This window comes from Symsagittifera roscoffensis, chromosome 4, assembly GCF_963678635.1.
Source record: "Symsagittifera roscoffensis chromosome 4, txSymRosc1.1, whole genome shotgun sequence".
In the NCBI taxonomy this organism is placed as follows: Eukaryota; Metazoa; Xenacoelomorpha; order Acoela; family Convolutidae; genus Symsagittifera; species Symsagittifera roscoffensis.
The window spans coordinates 77,802,460-77,828,599 of NC_087065.1; the positions used below are offsets into that span (position 1 = coordinate 77,802,460).

A 26,140-nucleotide genomic window follows, 5' to 3' on the forward strand; every position below is an offset into this window, starting at 1 on the left:
TCAGATTCATCTAGGTTTTCTACCACGATAAAGCTCATCCACAGGTTACGTTCCCCCAAATTGAGGGCTATTATCGGCGTCCTGCCCAGCACCCGTAGGGCCCCTTTGTTTGCAGCTGACAGCCGTATTCTCGAGTCTATCAAGTCACCTTTGTCAAAGCCCATCTTCTCCCAAGTTTCGATTGGTATAACGCTCAAGACTGCTCCCGTGTCAAGCAACCCACGCAACTGAGTCTTTTTGCCACTTATATCCAGCACGTGCCCTGTCACATCTGCCTCCGTCCCGATGTGCATTGCATCTTCCTCAAGCATGGCGCAGTGTCGAATCGATCTCACTTTCAATTCTTCTTTCCCTACGTAGATTTGTCCAATTAGGTCTTCGTCACATGTTATCATCGTCTTGGTATAGATGTTAATCCCATCTATATTTAGCATCACCTCGTGTGGACCATAAGCTTCAGTATATCTGCTATCAACACGTACCGACTTGCTGCCCCCTCTCATGAGTAGTGCTCTCAGTGCTCTAGAAGTCGTTTGTGGGCTTATACCACTCAAATAGTCTGCATACACGTCAATGTGCATTATTGTCTGGTCGCTCGGCTCGCTCAAGTTTCTGGTTACCTCGTGGCCGCGCACTGTGATTATCGACATTATCCTTGCCCCAATTTTCGATATGCCAAAAGGCTTACCTGTCACCATTTTCACAGTATTGCAATTCCCGGTCTTTGTTGAGCCCGGTACAGCCTCTGGTATTTGTTTCGATCCGGTTAATGCTTCGTTAAAATTCTGTCTTTCTATCTCCAGCTTTAGTCGTTGCTCTATTTCTTTCGCTGCCAGATCCTGTTTCACTTTGGCAATTGCTTCCGTCGCCGCTTTCTCATAATTTATCTCTAGAGATTTCCCTGCCGCGGATTCTATCGCACCGTTAACATGTGTTACAGTTTTCACTGTTTTCGTCGGCAATTCGGTGTTTGGTGCCCCTAAGTTCCTAGATTCAAACTCGTTTTGCCTATTCCGCTGATTCTGTACCGTCGCTAATGCCATTTTATGTTTGGGGTGATTCTGGTCCTTGACCGCTTCCCAGAACAAGGGACAATCCATTCTGAAGTGCCCCTCCTGGCTACAGAAGAAGCATCTGGCGCCTATCTTGATGATTAAGCCATTATAGTACTCGTGTTCCTCCATCTGGCTCATGTCCTCCTCATCCGTTGCGTATCCTAGGCTCTTCATGCCTTGTTTGTATGTTGTGCAGTCAGCCACGTGGTGATCCGCCGACCCGCAGTTCGCGCATGATCTGCGCTTGTCCATGTCATCTCTAGGCTTGTACCATGACGACCTCTGGGGTTGACTTCCCCCCTGTGTGTTCCTGTTTTCTGTATATGAGTATTTCTTGGGTTTCATCAGCATGTATTCCCTTGATTTCTGTCTCATTTCTTCTGGGGTTGGTGCGCTGTCTTTCGACAATGTGTAGTATGTTGCTAACATTGTCCTTAAGTCGTCACTTTTTACCCCATCAATGAACTTCGAGGCAATGCTAAAGTTTCTTCTGTTTGTCGACTCCTCTGGGTCACTCCTTCTTCTCAAGCTCTCGAGATCATCTAGGAACCGATCTATTGACTCGTCGTCCCTCTGCCTTCTCTTTTCAAATTGCATCATCGCTTGGTGACCCTTCATGCCTGACCCGAATCGATTCAGCAATATCTCGAAGATCTTGTCCGCGGTATCGCGTTCTTCTTCTTTCTTTGCAACCACGCATTTCAATGCCGTGCCTTCCAGGTTACTGAGTATGGCTGTGCATGCTTGCCTTTCATCATTTAAGTTATCTTGTTCTAGATGTAATCTCATCACTTCCACCCACGTGTCAATGCATCCATCTGAGTCGTCTTTGAATTCTTTTGGCTTCTTGAAAGTTTTCCTTGATTTTCCGTCTCTCCTATCGCTCGAGTTAGTGTTCCTCGTGGCGAAGGCCTCTAGAGTCCTGTTCATCATCTCTCAAGTGCTTGCCCACGTCATGGCATCCGGACCTGCGTTGCTGCTAGCTGTTGAGTCCCCCGGACCACTTGTTGTGTTTGAATTCCCACTTTTCATGATTGTTTTATCAGCCGTTGGTGCTATGCTCACCGTATCCCGGGTTAAGGGCAACGGTGTCGATTGCCGTTTACCCCTTTGTGGTTCTACAAAGTCAACTCTGGTGCCTTGCGTGCGATCCGCTGCCGGTCTTTCTTGTGAGGTAGAATTTCTCAAGATTGCATCCAATTTCGTCTGTATTGCACCTGAACTTTCGGCCTGATTCTTGCTCATTGTGTCCAGCCTCTTTTCCAGGCTACCTATTTGGCTGTTGACATCATCATATCGGTTTTTCAACTGTTGCAAATCTTTTTTGATGTTCCCTTCTTGTTCTTTATTGGTGGCTTCTACCTTATCTGTCATCTCCTTGAGTCTCTCGTCTGTTGCCTTAGCCAGGTTAAAATAACTATCCAGATACTCGTGTTTGTTGTATCTTAATTCTTTTCTTATCACTTCTCTGTCCTCTTCGCTGTGCTTCAGCTTTTTGTCGATCTGATTCAGTTTTGCCATCAAGTCACCTAGCTCAAGAGTAGCCTCTTCATGGTCAGCCGTTGATCTTTCTTCGGCCGTTGCTTCTGCTTTAGTTTGTTCCTCTCTCGGATTGGCTTCTGTCGTCTTCGTGCTCACTGTCCCAAATGTTCGTGCTCTTTCAGCTTTTGGTTCTTCAGTCACGTTCTCTTTCGTTTTTATTCCGACCATCATCGCCAACCTTTCTGTAAAAGATGTCTTTTTTACTTGGGAGTCTTCTTTCACCGTTTCTTCGGTGTTGCCTATTGCATCTTCCACATCGTCTATTGGTGAGAACTCTATGGGTTTCTGGTTTGGTTCTTCTGCATTGGGCATTGGAGTTGACTCCGTCGTCTTCTTCTCCAGTTCATCTACGCTCTGGTCTGGTGTCTCTAGGTCGATTTCGATTGTAGGTTCTACTCGTTCTCCTTCCGTGCCCTCTCTTGCTCTCTCCGTTGTACTCCTTGTGCTGACCATATTAACTGAAATGCTCTTCTTTGTTATCTTCGGACCCATTGATGTTGATTTGCGTAGCGACGAATTATACTTTGTCTTTGCTTCGGTAGATCTTTTTTCAGCTACCGGTACCCTGCTCCGCCTCATTATTCCTATTTACAATTGCTCTTATTTACAATTTTACTATATACACAATCCTATTCTAAGAATAAAATCTTTCGAGGAAAAAAAAAATATTTCTTAAAAAAAATATACAACGTGGTGAAAACCTTGTTTCAGTTCTCTTTATTAACTTTTCGAGAAATTTTCCTTATTTGTGGTCTCAACCGTACCTGGTTCCAATTAGTCTTGTTCTATCTTAATTCTGTCTTAAAACACTTCTTGTAATTTTACTTCAATTTTTATACTGTCCCAAGACTTCCAATTGCCGTCCCTACTCTTCTTTGTACCGTCCCAGGCTTCTTTCTCCTGTCCCAAGACTGTTCGGTACCGTCCCAGTACTTTCCGGCAGTGTCCCAAGACTCTTGTCCAAGACTACTGTCCCAAGGCTAGTGTCCCAAGACTACTGTCCCAAGACTAGTGTCCCAAGACTAGCGTCCCAAGACCAGTGTCCCAAGACTACTGTCCCAAGACTACTGTCCCAAGACTACTGTCCCAAGACTACTGTCCCAAGACTAGTGTCCCAAGACTAGTGTCCCAAGACCAGTGTCCCAAGACTAGTGTCCCAAGACTACTGTCCCAAGACCCCTGTCCCAAGACCCCTGTCCCAAGACCCTGTCCCAAGACCCTTGTCCCAAGACCCTGTCCCAAGACCCTGTCCCAAGACCCTGTCCCAAGACCCTTGTCCCAAGACCTTGTCCCAAGACCCTGTCCCAAGACCTTGTCCTAAGACCCTGTCCCAAGACCTTGTCCCAAGACCCTGTCCCAAGACCCTGTCCCAAGACCCTTGTCCCAAGACCTTGTCCCAAGACCTTGTCCCAAGACCCTGTCCCAAGACCCTTGTCACAAGACCCTGTCCCAAGACCCTGTCCCAAGACCACTGTCCCAAGACTGTACTGTACCAAGACTGTCCCCAGACTGCTCTGTCCTAAGACTTCTTCGTCACTGTCCCAAGACTGCTGACAAGTGTCTGGGTGGTGGGACTTCTTTCCTCTTCGTTATGGGGACTTCTTGATTCGCCGTACCTTGTACCACCACTCAAGCTCTAGTAAAATTTTCCCAAAATCCTCTCTTAAAAGCCAAATGCTGACCCCCCTTTTTCTTATTTCTCTTTTTGGCTACCTCTATTTCAATGTTCCAAGTAACTTGAGACCAAAACCTGTGCGCAGGTATCTTGTGATCACCTGTTCGTACAAAATTTTAACACAAATCCTCACCAAAATGCAACAAAAATCTAAGCAAGAAAAAGTAATAAAAACAGAAAGATGAGCCCACCTAAAATTCAAAGGTGACAAATGTCTACCTTCTATCGAAAAAAATGTCTGGTACCTAATTGCCACGCGTTTCCTTCCCCCCTGCTAGCGATCTTATGGGGTATCACAAAAACTGTCTATGTCCGTTCCCCCCTACCGATCCGACCAGGGTACCTACCTTAACCTAATTCCAATTTTGGATGTCCGCTTCCTATGACCAACGCGTGTAAATGACTAATGTAACTAAATCAACGATGTCGACTAATTAGTTACTCTAATTTCCCCCCTTTTTACAATTTACTACCGCCAACCTCTAACTTAACCAGCCCCCCTTCTAACCTCCCCCCTTTTTAGCCCCCCTTCTTAAACCTAAAATTACCTTAAGCGCCGGGTGCTAAACCTCTCAAGAGAAAACCGTAGACCTGTCTCCAGGCCTGCTCAAGTAAAAACGTTTCTCAAAACCGGGGGATATCGCTTATCCAATTTTACACTTATTTCCTATAATGTAATGTGAATTGTAACGATACCCGTTCTGCCCAACTTGAGAACTCGAGAACTGTCAAATCCTTCTTGGCTGCTTTCCCACTCGACTGATCACCTGTTCCAGCTCAGTCTCCTATTGGTTCAGTCTCCTACAGCTCAAGTTTTCCTGAACCAGTTTCCCACTCGGCCGGTCACCTGTTCCAGTCGAGTCTCCTATTGGTTCAGATCAAGTGCTCCTGAACAACCTTCCCACTCGGCTGGTCACCTCTTCCAGTCAAGTCTCTTTGTTGTCCAGCTAAGTTCCAAGCAATCTGAAAACCCTTGACAACGCCCCACACTCGGGCACTTTATTAAGGTTACTGGATTAAATTACTAGGTTGATCGAAACGATCGAACTTGTAAAACAGTATGGGTATACTATTTAATTAATATAAAGGTTTGATCCAACTAATCTGGTGTCAAAGTCACTGTCTTTTTTCGTTTTATGGTTTTTGTTTCGCTTTTTGTCTTTTTGCTCGTGTTTTTGTCCCCCTAGTTGCCCCCCTTTACTCGGTTAGCTAAGCCTCGTTCGGAGAGCATACCAGGAAGTTTTCTTGAGTTTTCTTAAAAAGCTATCACGGTACAACCGGAAGGTTTGCACGTTCCTGTCGAACCGTACCGCCGGTACTCTAGAATGGGCATTCAGCCCGAAGCTGTCTCAAGTGGGTTCGACTCCGTAGTCTTGATGTCGTAAACACCCAGCAGCGCCATAAAAACACTATGTAACATTCGTCTACTGCAGTCACACATGAGGCTTAAGAAAAATAGGCCCTATAACCATTGGCTCAAGAGTCAGGGACACTATCTCTTGTGTTTTTGTACCTCAAATCAGTCGGAGCCAATTCGGTTCGCTTGTGACATGAGACTACGACCCGTTACAGCTTAAAGGCTACTACTAAAATATCCCCCCACTCTAGAATTAGAAACGTCCCCATACTTAGGTCTCTAGATACCCAAAATACATGAACGCCGTTAAAAACCGGGTTGGAACAATCCGTTAAGTTACTTTTTATTAGACAGTAGAACTTTGATCCATTTCAGATGGATCAACCTAAAACTCGCCTTACCTCAACATAACGATCATAAAACACACTCTAGAAATTTAAATTAGTACTCACATTGTAGCACGCTCAAGAACCAGGAAGTAAATAAGTCGGTAAGCAACTCAAGAATCAATAAAGCAACTAAAATGAGTTTAATGTTAGTCAGTTTCAATAACAAGAACAAGTTTTTACTCTAGACTGTAAGTTCTCGTGAACCATTGGGACACTCTAGCTGTCCACCTTTCCACCGAAGGTTCACTCTGGTCCAGTTAATAATAGTACTCCAGTCACAACAATCCAGTTCGTGGGAATGCGCTCGTCTCTGTTTCAGATGGGACAGCTCTACTCTCGATTATTATTGCTACTGAAATTGCGAATAGCAATTTCCCACTGATTTTTCTAGCAACTTTCCCGCGATTGTCACTCGATCGTTCTGACTTCTCTTTTCTGATTTTCAGTTATAGCGAGAAAATCGTGCATGACATGTTCCATTCGAAATTTTGAAAAATTAAATTTCACTCCAAAATCAAGTGTTTTTTTGCTTCTCTCAAGGTCAAACTTCCGAATATGACCGACTGGCACATACTCCCCGGACTCGAGATCGATGTCCTCATCGCGTGCTGTCTTCTGCCAGTGAGTCCCAGAAAACCGAGTGTTACTCAAGATACAGTGCCAGTGGTCATTTACAGAAGTTTGCAGCAGACTTAAGCTTATCTACACCCCAAAATTCACAGCCATGTAAAATTTTCACACTATCGCTAAACAGTAGATGCTGGTCATTTTGAAGCGACAGGGTGAGCTCAGTTTGTAGACATTCGATTTTGATTTTGTTTGACGGCGTGGGCTGCCGTTGTTGTTTTAATTGAAGTGTATTTAACTTCTTGATGAGGTTTGAAGAGTTGCCACCTACCGATGGAGCCAGTTGGGACCTATGTTTCGTAGTTAGTGAAAGAAGATCCTTTAAAATTTCGTGTAGCCACTTAAACCAAAGTTCAACCATCAAGTCCACGTTGCTCATGCAGTATGGTCGGAAGGGATGTTGGAGAATGAACTCATTAATTTCTTTCCAGTTAGCTTTCTTTTATGCAAATATACCGAAGTCTAGCTTTTGTTTGGGAGACGGTGAAGAGATATGTACAGGTCGGATGTCAAACGAGACTTTAGCTTGATAAGGTTTGTGGTAAGAATTGAAGAGACTTCTCAGATGGTTATCAATGACTATGCTTGTCACATACTGGGGTTTATTGCATAAGAGAACATCCAGTGACCTTCCGTCCCAAAGTTCCACTGTCTAATAAAAAGTAACTGTGCCGATTGTTCCGACCCTGTTTTTAACGGCGTTCGTGTATTTTGGGTATGTTGAGACCTAAGTATGGGGACGTTCTTATTTTCTAGAGTGGGGGGGGGTATTTTGGTAGTGGCCTTTAAGCTGTAACGGGTTTTTAGTCTCATGTCGCAAGCGAACCGAATTGGCCCCGACCGTTCGAGGTAGAAAAACACAAGAGATAGTGTCCCTGACTCTTGAGCCAATAGTCATAGGGCCTATTTTTCTTGAACCTCATGTGTGACCGAAGTAGGCGACTGTTACACTAAGATGCGTCCGCTCTAGTAAATTTCTTTTTTTTTTCAAATTGACTGGTACTGCTAATGCGTCATAATTGGCTTGCGTTCTTTAACAATTATGTAGACTCATAATTGGCTTGCGTCACTTAAGAAATTTTGTAGACTCCAAGTTTTAATCATTCAGTTTTTCTCAGTAGCGTTATCGGTCATGTTTTGCTTGTGTATGCGAAGTGCAACTTCGCCTCTGTGTTAAAATTATATTCCTAGCTGGCATGTTTTCCTCAAAATGTAATTTTTCCAGACAAACTAAATCAAATATATGACTAAAGTTCTAGTGGTTATTTCAGTGAAATGTTCAAATTCAATTTCGAAAACTCCGAAAGTGAATGCAATTGGAATGCCAAAAAACCGGAGAAATCCACTTGCATGGTTCCTCTGATTGTTCATACACCTCACATGCACTCCAAAATAGAAAATGATGATGTCTCAAGTCTGAAGTTAAAGGAGGGACAAGAAATGTTTTTCTTCAAAAATAAGGATTGCAATGACTACAAGTTCAGTTTGCTGCCCAATGTTTATGAAGGTGGCTGCGAGCTTTGGGAGAGCACAGTAGATCTGCTTAATTTTCTATCGAGGAACAGAAAACTCATGGAAAACCAGACAGTACTTGATCTAGGGTGTGGCTCAGGCTTATTGGGAATTTTTGCACTTCAAATGGGTGCTGAAAAAGTGATTTTTCAAGATTTTAATGCTAAAGTTATAGAAAATTATTTGTTTAAAAACATCAAAATGAACTTCAGTCTAGATTTTGCCCAAAAGTTTGAAAGATGTAAGTTTGTGAGTGGCGATTGGAATGATGCAAACCTGGTTCATCAGCTATGTAAGCCAACTATCATCCTGAGCAGTGAAACATTGTACGATATCTCTAGCTACGACGCTTTGATCTGTTTGTTTGAAAAAATTCTTGCTCTTGGGGGCAAAGTATTTTTAGCATCTAAATTATATTATTTTGGCGTTGGTGGCTCCGTTGATGCTTTTATCGAGCGTTCGTCTAGTATTTTTTCATCTGAAATAATTTATACAGTAAGTGATTGTGGAGTTGGTAGAAGAATTCTTTTGTTGCAACGTAAATAGTATTCTCAATTCATATTTTTAGAGTCAAATTATAAAACAAATTCTCGCTCATCGCTAACAGTTAACATGATTAAGAGTTTTCAGATAACTATGAGAAATATCCTCGAGGTTTTTAACAGTAATATGCTGCAAGGCTTCCATGCTCTGGTGACCGGAGGAGCTGGAGGGATCGGCAGACAAGTTGCTATTGATTTGATTAAGTTGGGCTGCAAAGTTTCGATTACTTCCCGAAAAGAATCCAAACTTGACAATGCTGTTGAATACATCAGGCAACATGCATCTAAGGATTTGCTACGAGGTTCTCTCGGAAACGTTAAAAGTGAATCTGACGTGAAAAACATAGTCAAATCTTCACGTGATCACTTTGGACCAATCAATATTCTTATTAATTTAGCCGGAGGACAGTTTCTGTCAAAAGCGGAGAAGATACCCTTAAAAGCCTGGAAAGCAGTTGTTGACTCTAATTTAACGGGATCTTTTTTAATGAGTCAAAACGTGTTTTTGGCCGACATGAGGGGTTGTGGAGGAAACATTATAAACGTTACTTCAGCTGATATGTCCACAGGGACCATTCCTGCAATGAGTCATTCGTCCGCGTCAAGGGCAGGTGTAGAAAACTTAACAAAAAGCTTAGCGCTAGAGTGGGCAAAATACAAAGTTCGAGTTAACTGTGTAGCCCCTGGGCTTATTTATACGGATTTAGCCGAGTCGAATTATAGAGTCCCAGTGTTCGAGAAATTCAAAGACAGTGTACCGATTGGTGCTTATGGTCGTCCAGAGGATGTTTCTGGAATAATATGTTTTCTCTGCTCTCCTGCAGCTGCGTTTTTTACCGGAGAAACTATTAGAGTTGACGGTGGATCAAGTATATACACTAGCTTATGGAGAGATTCCACGGATATATTTTCCAAGCTATAGATTTGCTGATCAATACCTATGGAGTTTGTTTTAATTTTAGGAGATCGAATTTTCTAGTTAAGAAGTAACCCCTCTTGAAAAGTGAGAAGGAACCACGTGTTTTTTCTCTCCCCAATTCGGGCAATCTCAAAGAAAGCTTTCAGGGGACTGAGTGTGGTATCAAATTCAAGCCTTTTAAGCCGTGGTTTGGGTTCCGAAAAAAATTGTCTCATTGTAGATAAAAACTGGTCTATATTCTTTCGTTTTCCAATTTAAATCAGACAGGAATTTGATTAGAGGACGACCTCGAAATCTGATTATACTAAATTTTTGTTTCCGCAGATAGCGCGAAGCTCTAGTTAGCCTATCTTTTTAAAGCTAATTTCCTTTAACGCTAGCCAAGAAAACGCTTGATTTTTGCCCCACATTGTGATGCTTGAAGTACCGCATCTGAATACTGTGTACTTTTTGAATGGTATACGGTTGCCCTTTATTATCTTCGTGGTTTTACTTGTCTCTGTTTAAAAGAGTTTCAATTTGTTGAACAGATGGTTCTCCGTGTGACAAAACTATGATTGGAAGTGTTGTTTTTTCAGGTATGATTGATAATGGAAACCGAGGTAACCGCAGTTTTACGGGACATAAATCAGCTCCATTTAGATGTGCAATCGCAGCTTCAACAAATCAGAGCAGAAGTGAGTTCTAAAATTGACCTTGAAGAAGTGAACTTCGAACTGCGGCAATGTTTTCAACAGTATGAATCAAAACTGAGCGAGTTGCGCATTTTTGCAGAAGAATTGGACGACAAAAAGAAACGCGATGAGCTGAATCAAGATTACCTTTCTTACAAGAGCCAACTAACGACTTTAAGAACAGCTCTCAGAAAGGCGAACGTGCAATGTCACCAACGGATAGACAACGAGACAAGAGAAGCTCTATTGTCCGGTTCAAATTTGTCTGGTCTAGAAAAGAGTAATAAAAATAGAATATCAATGCAGAGGCAAAGTAGAGACATTACTGAGAATTTGACGGCTGTGAGTCGCTTGCTTGCAGAAGAGGTTAAGAAATCGGAGAGAACTGTGGAATCGTTAGCGGGGTCTTCAAATAGTGAGTCGAGTTTTCAATGTGTTTTTTTTATGCTCATTTTATGGATCTAGGTGGTTTCGGTGTTTTTAAGAGTCAATGAACGCAACGATTTGTCAGTGAGCGCGGTAGAAAAGTCTTAAAATGCTCTGTAAACTACAGAAGTTCGTTCATGCATTTTATTGCATTTATGAATGCAATTGGGCATATATAGCTTTTAACAATTTTATCGAACAACTTCTTTACCTTGGTTCATAAAGAATTCAAAATTTGCAGTGTCTCTTGCACGCTTAGTCTGGTGGTAACGAATACGCCTGGGACGGCAAAGGTCCTGCGTTTGAATCTGACCAGGACCAGTTTTTTTCAAACCGGTTCAAAAAATTTCGTCCTATTATTTGTCGACTTAGTTCCGACATCTAAGAAGCGTTTATTCTAGCTGAAAACAATTTTAACTGCAGTTGTTTTTAGCATTTTAAAAATCCGGCCCAATCAAAATTTGCTTTTCATATTGGTTGTATTAACTGTTTGAGATAAAAACAACTACTTGAGATGGTAAAGATTTGCGGTTCGAATCCGACCGGGCCCTTTTTTGCAAATTAGCTTGTGTGATTATTCGGATTATCGTCCGATGCTTTTGAAACTGTTGAAAGCAGGCTGATAGGCCTGTAATTACTCACATCTTGTTTATCTCCGTCTTTGAGTATTGATGCAATTTCACTGACTTTCCATTTTTCCGGAAATCGGGCTTTATTTGCGATGAGGTTAAACAGTAAGTGCAGTGATTTTGGCAGTGACTTGGAGAGACTCTTCAGAAGTAAGTTCCCGATCTTATCCGGTCCCTTGGCTTTATTTACGTCCAGTAGTTGCAGAGCGTTTTCTATTTCATCGGTCGTAAAGTGAATCTGATTTAGTAGGGTGCTATTTTGTTCGCCTATTTTCGTATAGTAGGTGTTTTGAGTGAACACTGATTGAAAGTATTCGTTGAATAATATTACTTTTTCAATATCTGTATTGGCAGTTCTTTGATCCAAAAAAATTTCGGAAGGGATAGTGTTTGACTTGGTGGTCGACTTTAAGTATCTCTGTATGGCGCTCAATTTGCCTTCCTTGAAGAGCGTCATCTCATGTAGATGCTGGTCATTTTGAAGCGACAGGGTGAGCTCAATTTGTAGACATTCGATTTTGATTTTGTTTGACGGCGTGGGCTGCCGTTGTTGTTTTAATTGAAGTGTATTTAACTTCTTGATGAGGTTTGAAGAGTTGCCACCTACCGATGGAGCCAGTTGGGACCTATGTTTCGTAGTTAGTGAAAGAAGATCCTTTAAAATTTCGTGTAGCCACTTAAACCAAAGTTCAACCATCAAGTCCACGTTGCTCATGCTCAAGTCCACGATGGAATTTTTAAAACTGCATTTGAACTGTCAAAAGAGCAAGGCAAATTGATTGCGCTTTTTTGTAGAGTTTTATTTCTGCCTAATTTAAAGAGCATAATTAAAAACTTTTGTCATTCAACAACGATTTGCCAAGCAGTTTTTGAGCGCAAAACACAAATAAAATGCCGACCAAAAGGCAAACGCGAAAGAAGTTTTACGGTCAGGCCTATATCAAAAATTTAAAACGTTGTCCGATAAATTCGTTAAAAACTATATGCAATTGGGTATATATGTACTTTTTGAGTTAAGTTCAAATTCAGCTGCTAAAAGTAAGGTAAACTGCACTCTCCAGATACGAAAGCGGATCTGGTGCGAAAAAACGTGAACGACTTCTAGTTGCGGCAGTGGATTTTAATTTTAAGATTCCCCAGCGAAATGAAAGTTTTACTCATTGATCTAGTTTTCTCAAATTAGGTTAATTTCTATCAAACAACTGCCAATCATAAATTGTTTTAGAAATTCAAAGAGCTTTAAAGCATCCTTTTTGAATTTCGATACTTCAGAAAAAAACTGAAGAACCTATCATTGTTCCGACCAGTGGAAATGAGGAGGAACTTGTATTCGGGTGTGTATTAGTTTTTTCTTTGTTTTCAACGCAAAATGTGGTACCACAAAAAATCATCGGACTAAGTTGAGCGATATATCATATTGAAGTCCTTCGAATAGTGATTTAAACAACAGTAGAAAACCCTTTTTTTTTCTAGTGTCGAGAAAATCCGGCTTGAAATTTTTGACTTTTCGTCTAATTTCGAGCAGGCTTATTTATGCTTATTTTAAGCTGTTTACAATAGCTTCTTTATGCCTAATTTTAATTTTATCGGAATAAAATTAATTATTAGAGATTTTTGATTCTATGTTGAGAATCAGAAACTTCAAAAATTCAAAAAATTTCTGCAAAAAAAATTTTTTTTAAAATTTTCATTTGTTAATGATTTTTTTCTCAAGTAATTTTTCTTCAAAAACTTGTTCTGTTTGGCTATAACGATCATTGTTGACTTTGCCTAAATTATAGTTTTATGTCAAATCCTTCCACGCAGACAAAACTACACTAATTAGAAAAAACTTTTTTTGCAGTTTTTAAAGACTATATTCGGAACATTCTGTTCTACTTGCTTAGTAACCGGCTATTCTTGTTTTTAATTTCAATAAGATTGCAAGTTCTTCAGATCGTAGCCTATTCAATACATTTCGCTGAATTTTTTGTATTTGAAGCAGTTGTGTTGCTGCACCAATGAAACAGCCTTGAATCTATCATTTTGAAGTTGAACTAATTGCTTGCTGTAATTTTGATGATATGAGAAACTAAAATAATATGTCGTTTTCTAGCCTTGGAGGAGACGAATGAAGAGTTCAAGTCGATGACTGGAGTTATCGGTACTTCTAGGAAACTACTCTCCAAGTATGACAGAAGAGCCCTCACTGACAAACTGCTCATATTTCTCGCTTTTGCACTTTTTCTGTGCACAGTATTTTACATAGTTAAGAAGCGATTGTTTCCGAATCTTTTCTGATAGTTGAAACTTGGGCCTGAATTGTTAATGGTGCTAATTTTAAGAGCCGTGTCTTGTAATTTATGTATAGTTAATGATATCCGTTCAAAATAAAAATTGGAATTAGGGTAAAACTTTTAACTTATTCTCATGACTTAAAAATGCTATAAAATCTTCTCTCATAAATTTTCGGCGAATCGGAAACAAAATCAGGTATCGAAGCTACTTAACGTTGCTAGATTTCAGAAGGCTGATTATGGAGACTCCTGATTTCAGCCATATTGACCCAGATTTGGTCTATGAGCCTCGAGAAGACTCGTTTCTTCTCCTTGACGCTCTGGAGAGAGACCTCGAATTGATCAAGAATTTGCGTCCAACCATTGCTTGTGAAATTGGTCCAGGGTCAGGTATCATTTTAGCAGCCCTCTCAAAGGTTCTGGGAACATCTTGTTTCTGCTTAGGAATTGACGTTTCCGCCTATGCATGTGAAACTACAAAAGTAACTTTTACAAGAAATCGATACGGAAATTCATTCGATGTTTTGAACATGGATTTGCTTAGTGGGTTGAGGTTACAATCGAAAGCAAAATTCGATGTCTTGGTTTTCAATCCTCCGTACGTGTGTTGCGAAGAATCCGAGGAAATAGACCCGAACAATGGGCTTCTGGACAAAACGTGGAATGGGGGCGCGAAAGGTACAAATACATTGGATCGGCTGATTTTAGATTTAGATAAGTTGATGGCGCCTAGTGGTCTGTTTTACGTGGTGGCTATATCGAAGAATGATATAGTCCGTTTAAGTGAACGCATCTCAAAAAGAGGGTTTTCAGCTCCCACAGTTGTCAAAGAGCGAAAAATAATAGGTGAACATCTGCACGTCTTGAGGTTCCAACGTCTTGAGAACTAATAAATAGAGGTAATTATTGGTCATATGTTTTCAACTTAATAAGTTATTTATTTTTCAGTTTCAATATGCCTTCAGGTGAAGTGAACTCTGCCGATCTTTTCAAAGAGGATCTTTACGCTGCTCTGGACGTCGAAAGCGCAGCCGAGGAAAAGGAAATCAGAAAAGCATACAGAAAGAAAGCCCTCACGTGCCATCCAGATAAGAACCCAGACAACCCAGATGCAGCTGAGCAATTTCGGAAGCTAAGTGCTATTTTTGAAGTTCTAGTCAATGTCGAAACCAGAAAAGAGTATGATCGAATTTTGAAAGCGAAAAAAGCGGCCGCTGAACGAAGTTACCAACTTGATGCTAAGAGAAGAAAATTGAAAGAAGATCTAGAACGAAGAGAACGAGAGGCTAATTTACAAAAGGAAAGGCAAGAAGAGGTGAAAATTGTTCAAAATTTAGAAAAACTATTGAAAGATTTGAGAGCGAATGGATCAAAATTGTTGCACGAAGAGCAAGAGTTACTCAAAAAAGATATAAAGAGCGCTTCAAATGAACGCAAAACATCTGTTTCAAAATTGAAAATCAAGTGGAATAAAGAAGGTTGTCCTATTTATGATAGTATTTCCTTAACTAAACTGCTGGCAAAGTACGGAGAAATAAACGCATTAGTTGTATCATCGAAGAAAAAAGATTCGGCCATTGTCGAGTTTGCGACTAACGAAGCGGCTGTTATGACATTTAGAAATGAAATCGGTGTTTTAAGTAATCGGTTGTGTTTTGAATGGATAGGAGATCCACCGCAAGAGTGTTTTAGTCGGCCTGCTCCAATGAAGCAAAAAGAGAAAGTACCTAAAAATGTAGTACCAGTTGCAACGCCAGCTGGTGATTTTGACCTTGAACAAGAAGAGGAGGAAGTTTTTGCGGTTTTGAGACGCGCGGCTGAAAAACAGAAGTTAGCTGAGCAGATGAAGATTGCAACACCTACAGAAGATCTAGACGTTTATGGTGCCACGTAGTGTTAGTTAGCTTTTAAAGTAGTTTAAAATTTGTCTTTGTTTTATGTATTGATACTCTAATTAAAATTTGAATGACCGAAATTTGGTTTTTTCCTGATTACGGAGTTGGAATTAAAATTTGCTGACATTTTGTATAACATATTTGGCTCTTCCCTTGTTCAAACAATTGAAAATGTGTAGTTTATATTTGGGTGTATTATAGTTTTTTTTCCTCCTATTTGTTTTCCATTTAAAGTCAGCTACCACAAATAATCATCGGACTGGGTTGAGCGATATATCATATTAAAGCCCTTATAGTTGTGATTAGAACCACATTAGAAACCCAAATTTTTTATAGTTTCAAGAACATCCGGTTTGAATCTTTTGATTTTTCGTCATAATTCGAGCGAATAAAGCGAGCGAGCAGTCTTATTATTTCATATTCGTAAAAGCTTGCAATAGCTTAATTTAAAACGTATAATTTGTTTTACTTGAGTAACGTTAGTTTACTTAAAGTATTTTACCGCCTTTTTGAAATCAATTTTCAAAAAACTGCAAAACTGCAAAATTTGAAAAAAATATTTTTTTTTTGATTTTTTTGTTTCGTTTTTCAATTAACTTTTTAAAAAAATTGGGCTCTTTTTCCTCCCCCCACCTCACACGACCTTCAATATATTAGTGTAACGAGTGGTTTTACGAGGTTAAGTATGAAGACCAAATATGTTTGTGGTGGCCTTATTATTCTGTATGTAAATTTTCATAGCAATCGGACAATGTAGTCAACAAATTTACATGTAAAAATTTGCAGGGGGGGGGGGGGGGGTGGGAGGGGAGGGGGAGGAGGAGGAAGGGAAGGAAAAAGAGTTAAAAATTGTTTTTCATTTTGCTAATTTTACTATGACTGTCGAATATACCTTAGCTCCAGTTATTAGTTCAGCTCCTTTTTTTTCACATCACGCCCAAAAAAAACAACAATAATTTGAAAAAACTTGTATTTTTTAAGACTATGGTCGGAATATTGTACCACTTGGGCTCTTTTTCCTTTCCCTTCCCCCACCTCACATGAGCTTCAATTTTTTAGTGTAACGAGTGGTTTTACGAGGTTGATAATGAAGACCAAATATGTTTGCCGTGGCCTTATTAGTCTGTATGTCATTTTTCATAACAATCGAACAAGGTGAATTAAAAGTTTATTGTAAAATTTTGCCGGTGAGGGAAAATGAAAAAGAGCCGCCACTTGCGCAGTAACCGGCTATCCTTGTTTCTCATGTGCTTATAATTTCAACTTTCGTTCACTAAGTCCACTTGTAACGAAATTTGGCTTGTTAGTTATTAAAACCACGTTCTGTACTCATTAACAACGCCGTTAAGTTTATGTGTTTTTTTTTGCTGCTGCGGGATCATTAGAAAATCTAATTTTTTTTCATAAAATTCCGTTGATAACCAAATTTTTGATGCCTTAGCTCAGATCGAGCGAAAGAATGCAATTAATGACAATTTTAAATGCACGTGTATAAACTACACCTCGTAATTAACTATTTATTTTGTGCTGGTAATAATGAGTTTTGTACTTTTTTGATGAAGATCATCGAGGAGCCTACTTAGACTTGTCTTAGAAGCCAACTGATCCACGAATGCCGCGTTTTGATGATCTCAGAAGTCAAAAGTGAACCAAAATCACCGACATAACTCTCGGTTTAGCCATTGAACGAAACGGTGCCAAGCTAGATTTTCCTGTAACGAAGACTGAATAGAACCCAATTAAGATCACACGCTTTGTCCCAAGAATCCCCGAAAGTTTACAACTGAACTGCTGATAGTGTCGATTGTATGCGAAGTTTAACAGCGAATGGCCCATCATTTTGTGAGCGAAGAAACTAAGTCAAAAGCGAGCGAAGATGAATTATCTATGGCTGAGAAGGCGCGTGACTTTATAAGTTCGCGAGTTTTGGATTTGTTTGAATTTACAGCTGATGGTTCGCTAAGACCAGAAGAGTTAGAAGAGAAACAGCAGGAAGCAAGAACCCCCTCCTCATCTCAGAGTTTCGAGAACATATCGTTTGGAGAGGCACCTGGATCTTCAGACTCAACCAATAGCGTCGAGTCAATAGAACTGCAGACCCCAATGAGTTCAGTTACCTCAGAGTCAGGTGACTCAAGTTCGTCTTCTCAGAACCACGATGCAGACAACGAGAACACGTCTGGAGAGTACATTTCTTCGAAGGATTTTAGGGTGAGTGCGTATGTTATGTCCATCAGATAGATGCATGAGCTGGCATAGTGCCCTCCGAGTATTACCTTTTTTTAGTCTTTATATTTTCAGATCTTAAATCGTATCCAGTCACCGGCTCTTTTTCCTCCCCCCTCACACGCGAGATTTTACAGGTAACTTTTTTGTTCAAATTGTCCAGTTGGGCTCTTTTTCCTTTTCCCCCCCACCTGCAAATTTTTATATTTGAAGTTACTGTTCACTTTGTCCGATTGTCGTGAAAACTGACATGCAGACTAATTAGGCCATGACAAACATATTTGGTCTTCATAATTAACCTCGTGAAACCACTCGTTAGACCATAAAGTTCATGTTTGAGTGAGGTGGGGGGGGGGGGGGGGGGGAAGGAAGGAAAAAGAGCCTCCGGTTGTTACAAAAATTAGGCCATGGCGAACATCATTTTGTCTTCATACTTTACCTTTAAAACCCCTCGTCACTCCACAAAACTGATGCGCAAGTGAGGTGTGGGGGGACAAGAATAAAAGAAAAATTTTTATTGCATTGCTCGATTTTTAGGAAATTGGCTTGCGTGGTAAATTACTTAGTTCTAAACAAGGCTCTTTTTTTCCCTCCGCCCCCCCTGCTATTTTTTACTAGTCAAGTTGCTGTTCACATAGTCCGATCGTTAAGAAAATTGACATGCGGACTAAATAAACTGTGCCAAAGATATTTGGTCTTCATATTTAACCTTGTAAAATCACTCGTTACACCATAAAATTGATGGTAGTGTCGGGGGGGAAGGAAAAACAGCCCGAAGCGGTGGGGAGGGGGGATGATGTACGGTAAAACAGCTTTTTTCCTATCGCACTCAACCGGCTAAAATCGGAACAATTTATTGTCCAACAGCAATAAACTTTTCGGGTCGCTCCCCATCGAGCCTAGTAGAAAAAATTACATCAACACGTAAGGGGCACCAAAGTATGGCAATAACAGAAGAAAAAAGAGACTTGTATGTTTGTTCGAAGAAAACTAAATGAGCAAATGGTATCTTACTGTGCTGATTGTTTTAATCTGCTATAAGTTACAAGGGAGCAATAGTTGAAAAGATCCAGAAATGCTTGTTTTGACAAGTATAACCAAATGATGATGATGTTCACAATGATTTCTGACGAATTTGTTTGGGTCTATAGTTTACTCTGGAGCTATAATGGGCAAGTTGTGTCAAAAAATTAAGTGGCAAAAAAAGAAAAAAATACTCGCGCTCTCCTTCCTCTCTTTTCCATTGTACCCCCTCCTGATTTTTTCTGAACTTCGAGTTTCTATAAAGTCTTCTTGAAATGACATTTGTTGTTTTAAACTGCAAAAAAACCTGTAAGCATAAATAGTTCTTCACGGAGGGGGGGGGGGCAGAAAAACACTCTGTTCCCCTCCTAAAAATGACGCTTCATCCCTGTCTGTTACATTATTATCATAGTTTCATTGCGGCTCAGAATTTCAATACCTTGTGAGGCTCTTCTTTTTTTGTAAACGAGAGAATTGCGTGTAGCGCCGTCTTAAATCCTATCAAAAGGGTTGCCGTCTTAACGGCTGGCGTCTTATTTGCCGGTCAAGCGTAATGAGCTATTATGAATTTTTAAACTCCAAATTTGTTCCAAACATGTCAAACGGGTGTAAACAAGTACAAGCTAAAATTTTAATCAAGTGTCTATGCCTTAATTCGCTTTTGAACAGAATTTTAAAGCATTTTTTTGCTTTAGTGCATTTTGGGGCCAGTTTTTGTCATTTTTATGCTAAGCGAAATTTTTGTACCGGTTATGATATCTTTGGGTATACGCAAATTGACAATCTGTAAGCGAGCTCAATGGGAATCAAAAATTAATTGTAGTGTTGTGATACAAGACTGCTCGCATCAGGGCAAAAACTGGACAATGGACAGTTGTGATACAAGACTGTCCATATAACTGGTCTTGAATAGTTTTTGGTTAATAAAATATTGACAATGAATTTTAAGCTGGATAATGAGAATCGTGTATGGAATTAATAAAAAGAACAATACTTTCTTCTTTTTGATTTCTTTCGTAATTTTTACCATGTCCTTACGGAGGAGCGTGTTCTCTGAGATTTTGTCCAGTTTCATGTATTCTCGAGTAGTCGGGTCTTCTACATAATTGAAATGTCGCATGCCATCACAGACTATTCTTATCCATCCGAATATGTTTCTGCTTTTCTTGAGCTTTGTCCAGCTTGAGCAGCTTCAAAAGAATCAAGCACACTGGGCTTGCACCCTGCTTGTGACGGGTCCGTTTGGTGCTGTTTCTTTATGTGATTTAATAAGTTTGTCCTGCCAGTGTTCTTTTTTTGGACCAATATCTTGCCGCATCTGCACTTTCACAAACCTACGTCTGCTTCAGTTTGCGTGAAAAACTATGAGCTTGCCGTTTTTGGTGTATCCGACATCTTTCACAAGCAAGACTGTTAGTAAAAAAAAACAAGAAAGATGCCAAAATGATGAGAAAACTTCCTCTGCAAAGTTAGGAGGAAGCGAATAGTGAGCAGCATTTATAAAATCCAAAAGATATTACAAGCCTATACACGGTTTGCCTGGTGAATATGGTACTGGAATTGCAAATAGGTGCTGGAAATGCAAATATGTACCAGAATAAAAAAACCAATTAATTGCAATTAATTTTTAATATCAATCAAATAATTGTTATAGGTGACGTTCAACAATCAATGAATTTAAACACCCCTGATAAATATTCTTGACTTAAAAATGTACTTTCTCTGAATATGAAACAAAACATCACTTTAAAACGGGAGAGCTAGCGCAAAGGATCAATACGTAACGGGTGAATAAAATGATTAAAATTTGTTTCCGATCGGCCGAGTGTTTATCTTGGGGGTTTGTACCAGTCTATGGTCTTGTAGTATCCTGAGTTTCAACTTGGACGAACGAGAAGATACAAAATATCAAAGTTTTCCGAAATGTAACTTTCCTATAGCAAAGTTTCTGTTTTGAATATCTTTTTGTTCGAAATGGTGGCCACTACGTAGGTGAGTTTTGCGGGCAAAAAATCCATGCATTCACCAAAATTCATGAAATTAGCATTGCCTGGGAGCTTTTTGTTGTTGTGGCCTTGAATCTTGACGACATTGGGTTAGTTTATTTCTCTCTCCGTTACGTCTCGTTGAGACCTGGATGCCTTCTCCGGAACTAGTCAGGTCCCCGAGGCCCCACTAGTATGTGTATGTCCTCCATTGGACTTATCCGTGGACAGCCTCTGGAGAGCCTGATAGAATTCCTTGGCCAGGATTTGGATGTGGTCCGTGGCTGGGTGCACCCCATCGTTCTTGTCTATATGGGCTTTCGTGAACCGTCGGTATCTGTAATTGTTAGTTTATTCCGGTTAATAGTAGATTCGTCTCGTCCCTAGCTTGTTCGTGAGTCGCCTTCATTTTGAAAGTATTTTCTCATGAAAAAAATTATGGCCCTCAGTAAGTTAGTCAGATAAAACAAAAAAGCGCACAGCGAAACAGCGTGTGCTTTTTAGTTCATTCATGCATAACTTGTTAGTAGATGACGCTTTTCTGGTGTAAGTTCGCTGGTGGGCGCCTTGGTTGCATCGCTACTTCGCAGCGATAACAGGCTCTATGTTTGTAAAAAGAGCCCTTTGATCCGTTGGCAAGTCGAAGCACTTATTAACCCTTTCCTTTTTAGGAATTGCAGCGTATAGTTCATTACGAACAAAGTACGAATACACTTATGTCTGAATGCATGTTTTTGAAATGAAAGCAAATCGATTGTTTCAAGTCAATTGAAAATGGTTAAACTGGGGCCATGTTTTTTTGCTTCTAGGCTGAAGGGGTTATAATGGGAAAGACTCATTTTACTTTAAAGATATTCAATTAGATTAAGATTATAAAATAAGTTGTCAATCTACAAACCGCTTTTTTGAATAGCTGTAGGGGTTGGTATAGTTTTTTGTTATTAGACGTGGGTATGAGGGTGTAATGGGACAGCCGTGAATTCTTAATCTTGGTTTAGAGTCCCAAAGGCTACGAATATTGGCAGGACGAATCAAGTGGCAGCTGCCTCGATTTCAGGAAGTTGAACAGCTCATCCCGAAATGCATCACATGCCACCGATCACTCATTCAACCCAAAAGAAAGGAACTCAGCCAGGTTGAAAGAAGTGAGGCAAAACAACAGACACAAGAAGAAAGTATTCTCCAAAATCGAACCACTCCAGATTTCATGGGCTAGCAAAACTACAGTAGACAGATTCTGGGATTATGACGATGACCTTTTTCTACGTCTAGTATTTTGCATCTCAGATGTATGTGTCCTACGCTGGGAACTGAGTTCGCCGAAAAATTTCTACTTGCCAGAATCCGTCAAACCAAGTCTGAAATCCTTGTTCTACGATAAAATGGATATAGATAAACTTTCCTTAGTATCTTATGTCTCGCTTTTGAGCGGGGCGCCTTTTGAAGAAAATAATCTCAAAAATCTAAAAACTGGCTTCGATGATAGCTACTCGATAGCAAAAGTGGCAATGAATATTTTGTGCGCAATGGACAAAGCTAAAATGATGCCAAGAATTGATATCGATTACTTGGACCAGATTGATACGCCAGAGGAAAATGAGTTCAATGAAGCTGACTCTGAAAGTGAAAATGATGAAAGAAATGAAAACGGAGTTGAAGAAAGAGAAAGTAAGCGTGAGCTACGTGAACAAGCGTGTGAAGAATTTGACGACGACGAAAATGATCTAATCGAAAATGAAAAAGAAGCTTTAACTCCGGAAAAACTAGACGCAGATTGCATGAACATTCATGAGGATGTTTGCGATGAAGGTGATAATCACGAAGAATTCGAAGAAGACTCCAGCTCGTCTGAGGAATCTGCTAGCGAAGATGAAGAATCCGAGGTTGATGAAACCCCGATTGAACCCGAAGTAGTGGAAGCAAATGTCACCGGACAACAAGGTACGTGTGAAGCTCCGGTGGCCAATGAACCACAAATATATTCCACTCAAGTCGCTGTCGAGGAAGCTTCGTTTTTGGAAACCGCTGAAAAACCCCAGAATGATCGGGAAATAGTAATCGAATCCGAAATGGACGAAGTAGCAGCATTAAATATGCAACTAGCGGAAAACGAAGTGGTTCCCATTGAAGATTTCACTCTGCCTTTGATTCAGGAGCACGAGAACTTGAGCAGCAGCCAAGCATACGAGAGCTTGCAACAAATGCATAGCGATTTAACGGAAGATTATGTGCCGACATTGCAGGCGATGCTAGTAGCAGGAATGAAGACTACGTTGAATCTAAAGGAAGCGGAAAAGTTCTGCTTGAACAACGAAGTCGGAGACGTGAAAGAATCAGAAGTAGGCGAGCTCATTCGAGAGCAGAACGAAGCGCTTTTGCATCGAATTATGGAATTAGAGGATTCGTTTGAACCGTTTAGCGTTGAACAGACTTCGGCCGATGAGTCGAATCATGCACCGGTTTTGTTCAGTAATCAGCGCTCGTGTATTAACTTAATGGAAGCAGATTCAAATCTAGTGGATACCGGAATTGAAGCGGAACAGACACCTCACGCGGTTTTGCAGGTTGAAAATTCTACGATTGACGAGTTGGCAAGTTTGCAGCCAGAAGATGGCCCGGAAATAGTTTTCACAGACGATGGTCGTGTGTGTATGGGTGAGAACTCTTCATTTTCTGTTATGTACGCACATAGAACATATCAACCCTCAGCAGTTGAGACAGAACCAGTCAGAGAGCTTCAGCAACAAAATTCGATGCTGCCTGGAATTTGTTCCCAAGATGGAGATCACGCTAATTCGGAGAAAAATGCAAAAAGCAAGGCAACAGTTCTGAAAATTCAGTTTCAACAGTCTTTAAAGCGGTATTCAGATGTGAAAACGGATCGAAAGGAGTTTCCAATGAATTCATCCATATCGTTGGACCAGAACGAATGTGTTCCTTGTAACGAAACTGGAATTGTTCTCGACTCACCGAATAGAAGTTTTTGCTTCACTTCAACGCCGGCACAAAGTGCGGGATCAGCTTCGGGAAAATCAAAAATCCCAAGACTACCTCAACTCCGCACGACATCTTTGAGCAAATCAGGGGATAAATCATATGGATACCCACCACGTAGTGCGACAAACAAGCCCTCGATTACGCCTCGAAGTGCTAACACAATAGCTAGGGCTCCTCCAACGCCCCTACCAAAAGTTAGTGTAAGTAGGGAATCGAAGATTCCGAGGCCTGCGATTCCAAGTGGAGGCAACAGCTCGAGGTCTGTGATGGGCATTCCAAGTGCAAGCAGCCGAGCGAGTGATCGATCGACTCCTTCTATGCTGACTACATATTCCTCAAGCCTACATCATAAACCGCCCGCAGCCCCTACGTCGAAAATACTAAGAACAAGTTTTAAAAAACCCTCGCCTAGTCCCAGAACACCTATAACGAGCCAGAAATTATCAGTTCCAAGCGTTAAACCCTCAGTAGTGCCGACAGCAAAACTGCCTAAAGCTGTTGCAAAACCTGCAGCTTCAACAACTGTTTTGACTGATGCTGTTATTGTGTCATGTATTGATAGGATTAGAGTCAAACTGAGAGGCAGTAAAGATGCACAGGAAGAGTTGTCGAGACTTTTTAACGAGGTTCTCAATTCGTCTTCGAATCTAAGAGACAGCAGTTTGTCTCCTATGCAGTTAGCAAAAGTGCTCTCAAAGTTCGACCCTTCAGTCTCTGAATTCAGTCTGAGAGACAAGCAGAAGTTGGCATCCAAGCTAATAACGGGCAAAGACCAGAAAATAGATTTCAAAACATTCATTGCGCTGTACTCTAAGTGAAAAGGAAACCAATCCTGCAACACTAAATATTCACATTCTGACGTAACTTTTCATGCTCCGCTGAGAGTAGTTTGAATTGAAGTTAGAAATAGGTTAGTCTGTGGCTGATTCTTACGTGGTAGGAGCAAGAATTGTCATTTGATAAATATCCACACACCAATTTTGAATCCAATCCGGAATAACATGCCCAACTATAAGTGTAAAGTAACGCACCGGCAGTTGTAGAGTTGAAGTTTTTAAAGTTGTGGTTTCATGTATCCGGTTTTAGTTTGTTTGGTAGAATTTCTACTCAGTTTTTGCCGAAAGTTGTCAGCTTGTTTTTTTATTTTCAGTGTACTGAATAATAGGGCCCGTCTTGCAATCGAAAGGTTTCCGTTTAACCTGTAGAATTGGTGATCATTCCAACCGTAACTGTTGATAAAAAAGTTTTAATTTCCTCAAATATGTATGGAAATGGACCCTCAAATATGTATGTAGCAGGAATTCGACTCATTCTCCACACTGTAGGTCTCCTCTTAATTGCAATTTCAATCGTAGGAAGACGGATTTCAACTTTGTTCACGATCATATGTGACTTTTTCAGGGTTTGACTTTGATTTCTTTTCCAGATCATGCAAATGAATTTGATAATTGGTAGGTGCATTATGCTCTCCAATAACAGAAGTGCAAATTACGCTAAAAACGTTAAATGTGAATGTCTTGTTCAAAAATGGACGTTAGTTTGCAGAATTGCCAAGAAAATAAAAGAAGTTATCTATTCACCCAGATTTCTTTTATTGGCTTAATTTAAGGAAAAAGTTAAATCATTATCAATTCTTGAAAATCGAAGAGTTTGAATGTGATGATTTTTCTTAGTTAATCATTTTTATTTGGTTTCCTAGCATAGCAGTGTTTCTCCTGATCCAATCAAGGAAGATTCAAAAAACTTTTTCTGGCATTTTCAAGCAAAATCAGTTACCGTAAATGGACGTCAAATTGAATTGAGTGATACATCATAATAAAGCACTTGAGTATAAGTCCCAAATTTTCCCAATTTCGAAAGGAATAGTTTGAGAAAATTCAATCATTACTTTCTTGGCCCATAAAAGTTCTCAATAAAAATCTTTCTGTAATAAAAATGTAAATGCGTTAAAAATTCAGCATTTAAATGATCACTTTTACCGACTCAAGGCCCCACAAAGCAGTAAAATTCAGCGTAGTCGGCAAAAACTAATATTGGTAGTTTTCTGCTAAATTGTCTGTGGTCGTTACTTTTTCTGTTCTCAAGTATAAATAAAATGTTCAATTAGTTGCCTGATTGAACAAAAAATTGATTTGGATGAAGCACATGATGATTTTCTTAACGAAAAGGTTTTGAAAAACGGAAAAAAATTAAAATTTACTTTTTTCGGGTTTTTGTTATTACGCTTGTCAATATTTTTTCTGCAAGATGGGGCCCGGCGCTTGTGTACACTAAAAGAAGCCGTGTTCAGGGTTTTTGTCAAATTTTGTTCGGCAAAAGCTTGTAAACAAGGTTAAACAGTTGCTGTGTAAGTAGACAGAGCAGCTGGCCTAACTTTGTTTAAAAACGTTT

The 26,140-nt window shown here is 40.1% G+C and overlaps 5 protein-coding genes across 5 annotated transcripts in view; all 5 read left to right on the top strand.

The window, feature by feature from the left end:
* Nucleotides 1–26,140, top strand: part of LOC134843697 (uncharacterized) — a 340,267-nt gene that overhangs the window by 267,416 nt on the left and 46,711 nt on the right. The gene's annotated exons all lie outside the window — the stretch shown is intronic.
* LOC134843675 (vesicle transport protein SEC20-like) lies at nt 10,189–13,637 on the top strand. The gene is made up of 2 exons (XM_063859886.1): nt 10,189–10,707; nt 13,443–13,637. Exons 1-2 carry the CDS (start codon nt 10,209–10,211, stop codon nt 13,625–13,627), a joined length of 684 nt encoding a protein of 227 aa, XP_063715956.1. The 5' UTR covers nt 10,189–10,208; the 3' UTR covers nt 13,628–13,637.
* On the top strand, nt 13,802–14,683 carry LOC134843674 (methyltransferase N6AMT1-like). The gene is made up of 2 exons (XM_063859885.1): nt 13,802–14,522; nt 14,589–14,683. The coding sequence occupies exon 1, from the start codon at nt 13,863–13,865 to the stop codon at nt 14,511–14,513; it is 651 nt and encodes a 216-aa protein (XP_063715955.1). The 5' UTR covers nt 13,802–13,862; the 3' UTR covers nt 14,514–14,522; nt 14,589–14,683.
* Nucleotides 14,567–17,128, top strand: LOC134843673 (dnaJ homolog subfamily C member 17-like). The gene is made up of 2 exons (XM_063859884.1): nt 14,567–15,518; nt 17,081–17,128. Exon 1 carries the CDS (start codon nt 14,579–14,581, stop codon nt 15,515–15,517), a length of 939 nt encoding a protein of 312 aa, XP_063715954.1. The 5' UTR covers nt 14,567–14,578; the 3' UTR covers nt 15,518; nt 17,081–17,128.
* LOC134843672 (uncharacterized) lies at nt 17,284–24,603 on the top strand. The gene is made up of 2 exons (XM_063859883.1): nt 17,284–17,729; nt 21,751–24,603. Exons 1-2 carry the CDS (start codon nt 17,346–17,348, stop codon nt 24,565–24,567), a joined length of 3,201 nt encoding a protein of 1,066 aa, XP_063715953.1. The 5' UTR covers nt 17,284–17,345; the 3' UTR covers nt 24,568–24,603.

Coding starts and splice junctions, on each gene's coding strand:
- LOC134843674 (XM_063859885.1), top strand. CDS start 13,863: ATGGAGACTCCTGATTTCAGCCATATTGACCCAGATTTGGTCTATGAG.
- LOC134843673 (XM_063859884.1), top strand. CDS start 14,579: ATGCCTTCAGGTGAAGTGAACTCTGCCGATCTTTTCAAAGAGGATCTT.
- LOC134843672 (XM_063859883.1), top strand. CDS start 17,346: ATGGCCCATCATTTTGTGAGCGAAGAAACTAAGTCAAAAGCGAGCGAA. Junction 17,730..21,750: donor TTTCTTCGAAGGATTTTAGG/GTGAGTGCGTAT, acceptor ATCTTGGTTTAG/AGTCCCAAAGGCTACGAATA.
- LOC134843675 (XM_063859886.1), top strand. CDS start 10,209: ATGGAAACCGAGGTAACCGCAGTTTTACGGGACATAAATCAGCTCCAT. Junction 10,708..13,442: donor GTTAGCGGGGTCTTCAAATA/GTGAGTCGAGTT, acceptor GTCGTTTTCTAG/CCTTGGAGGAGACGAATGAA.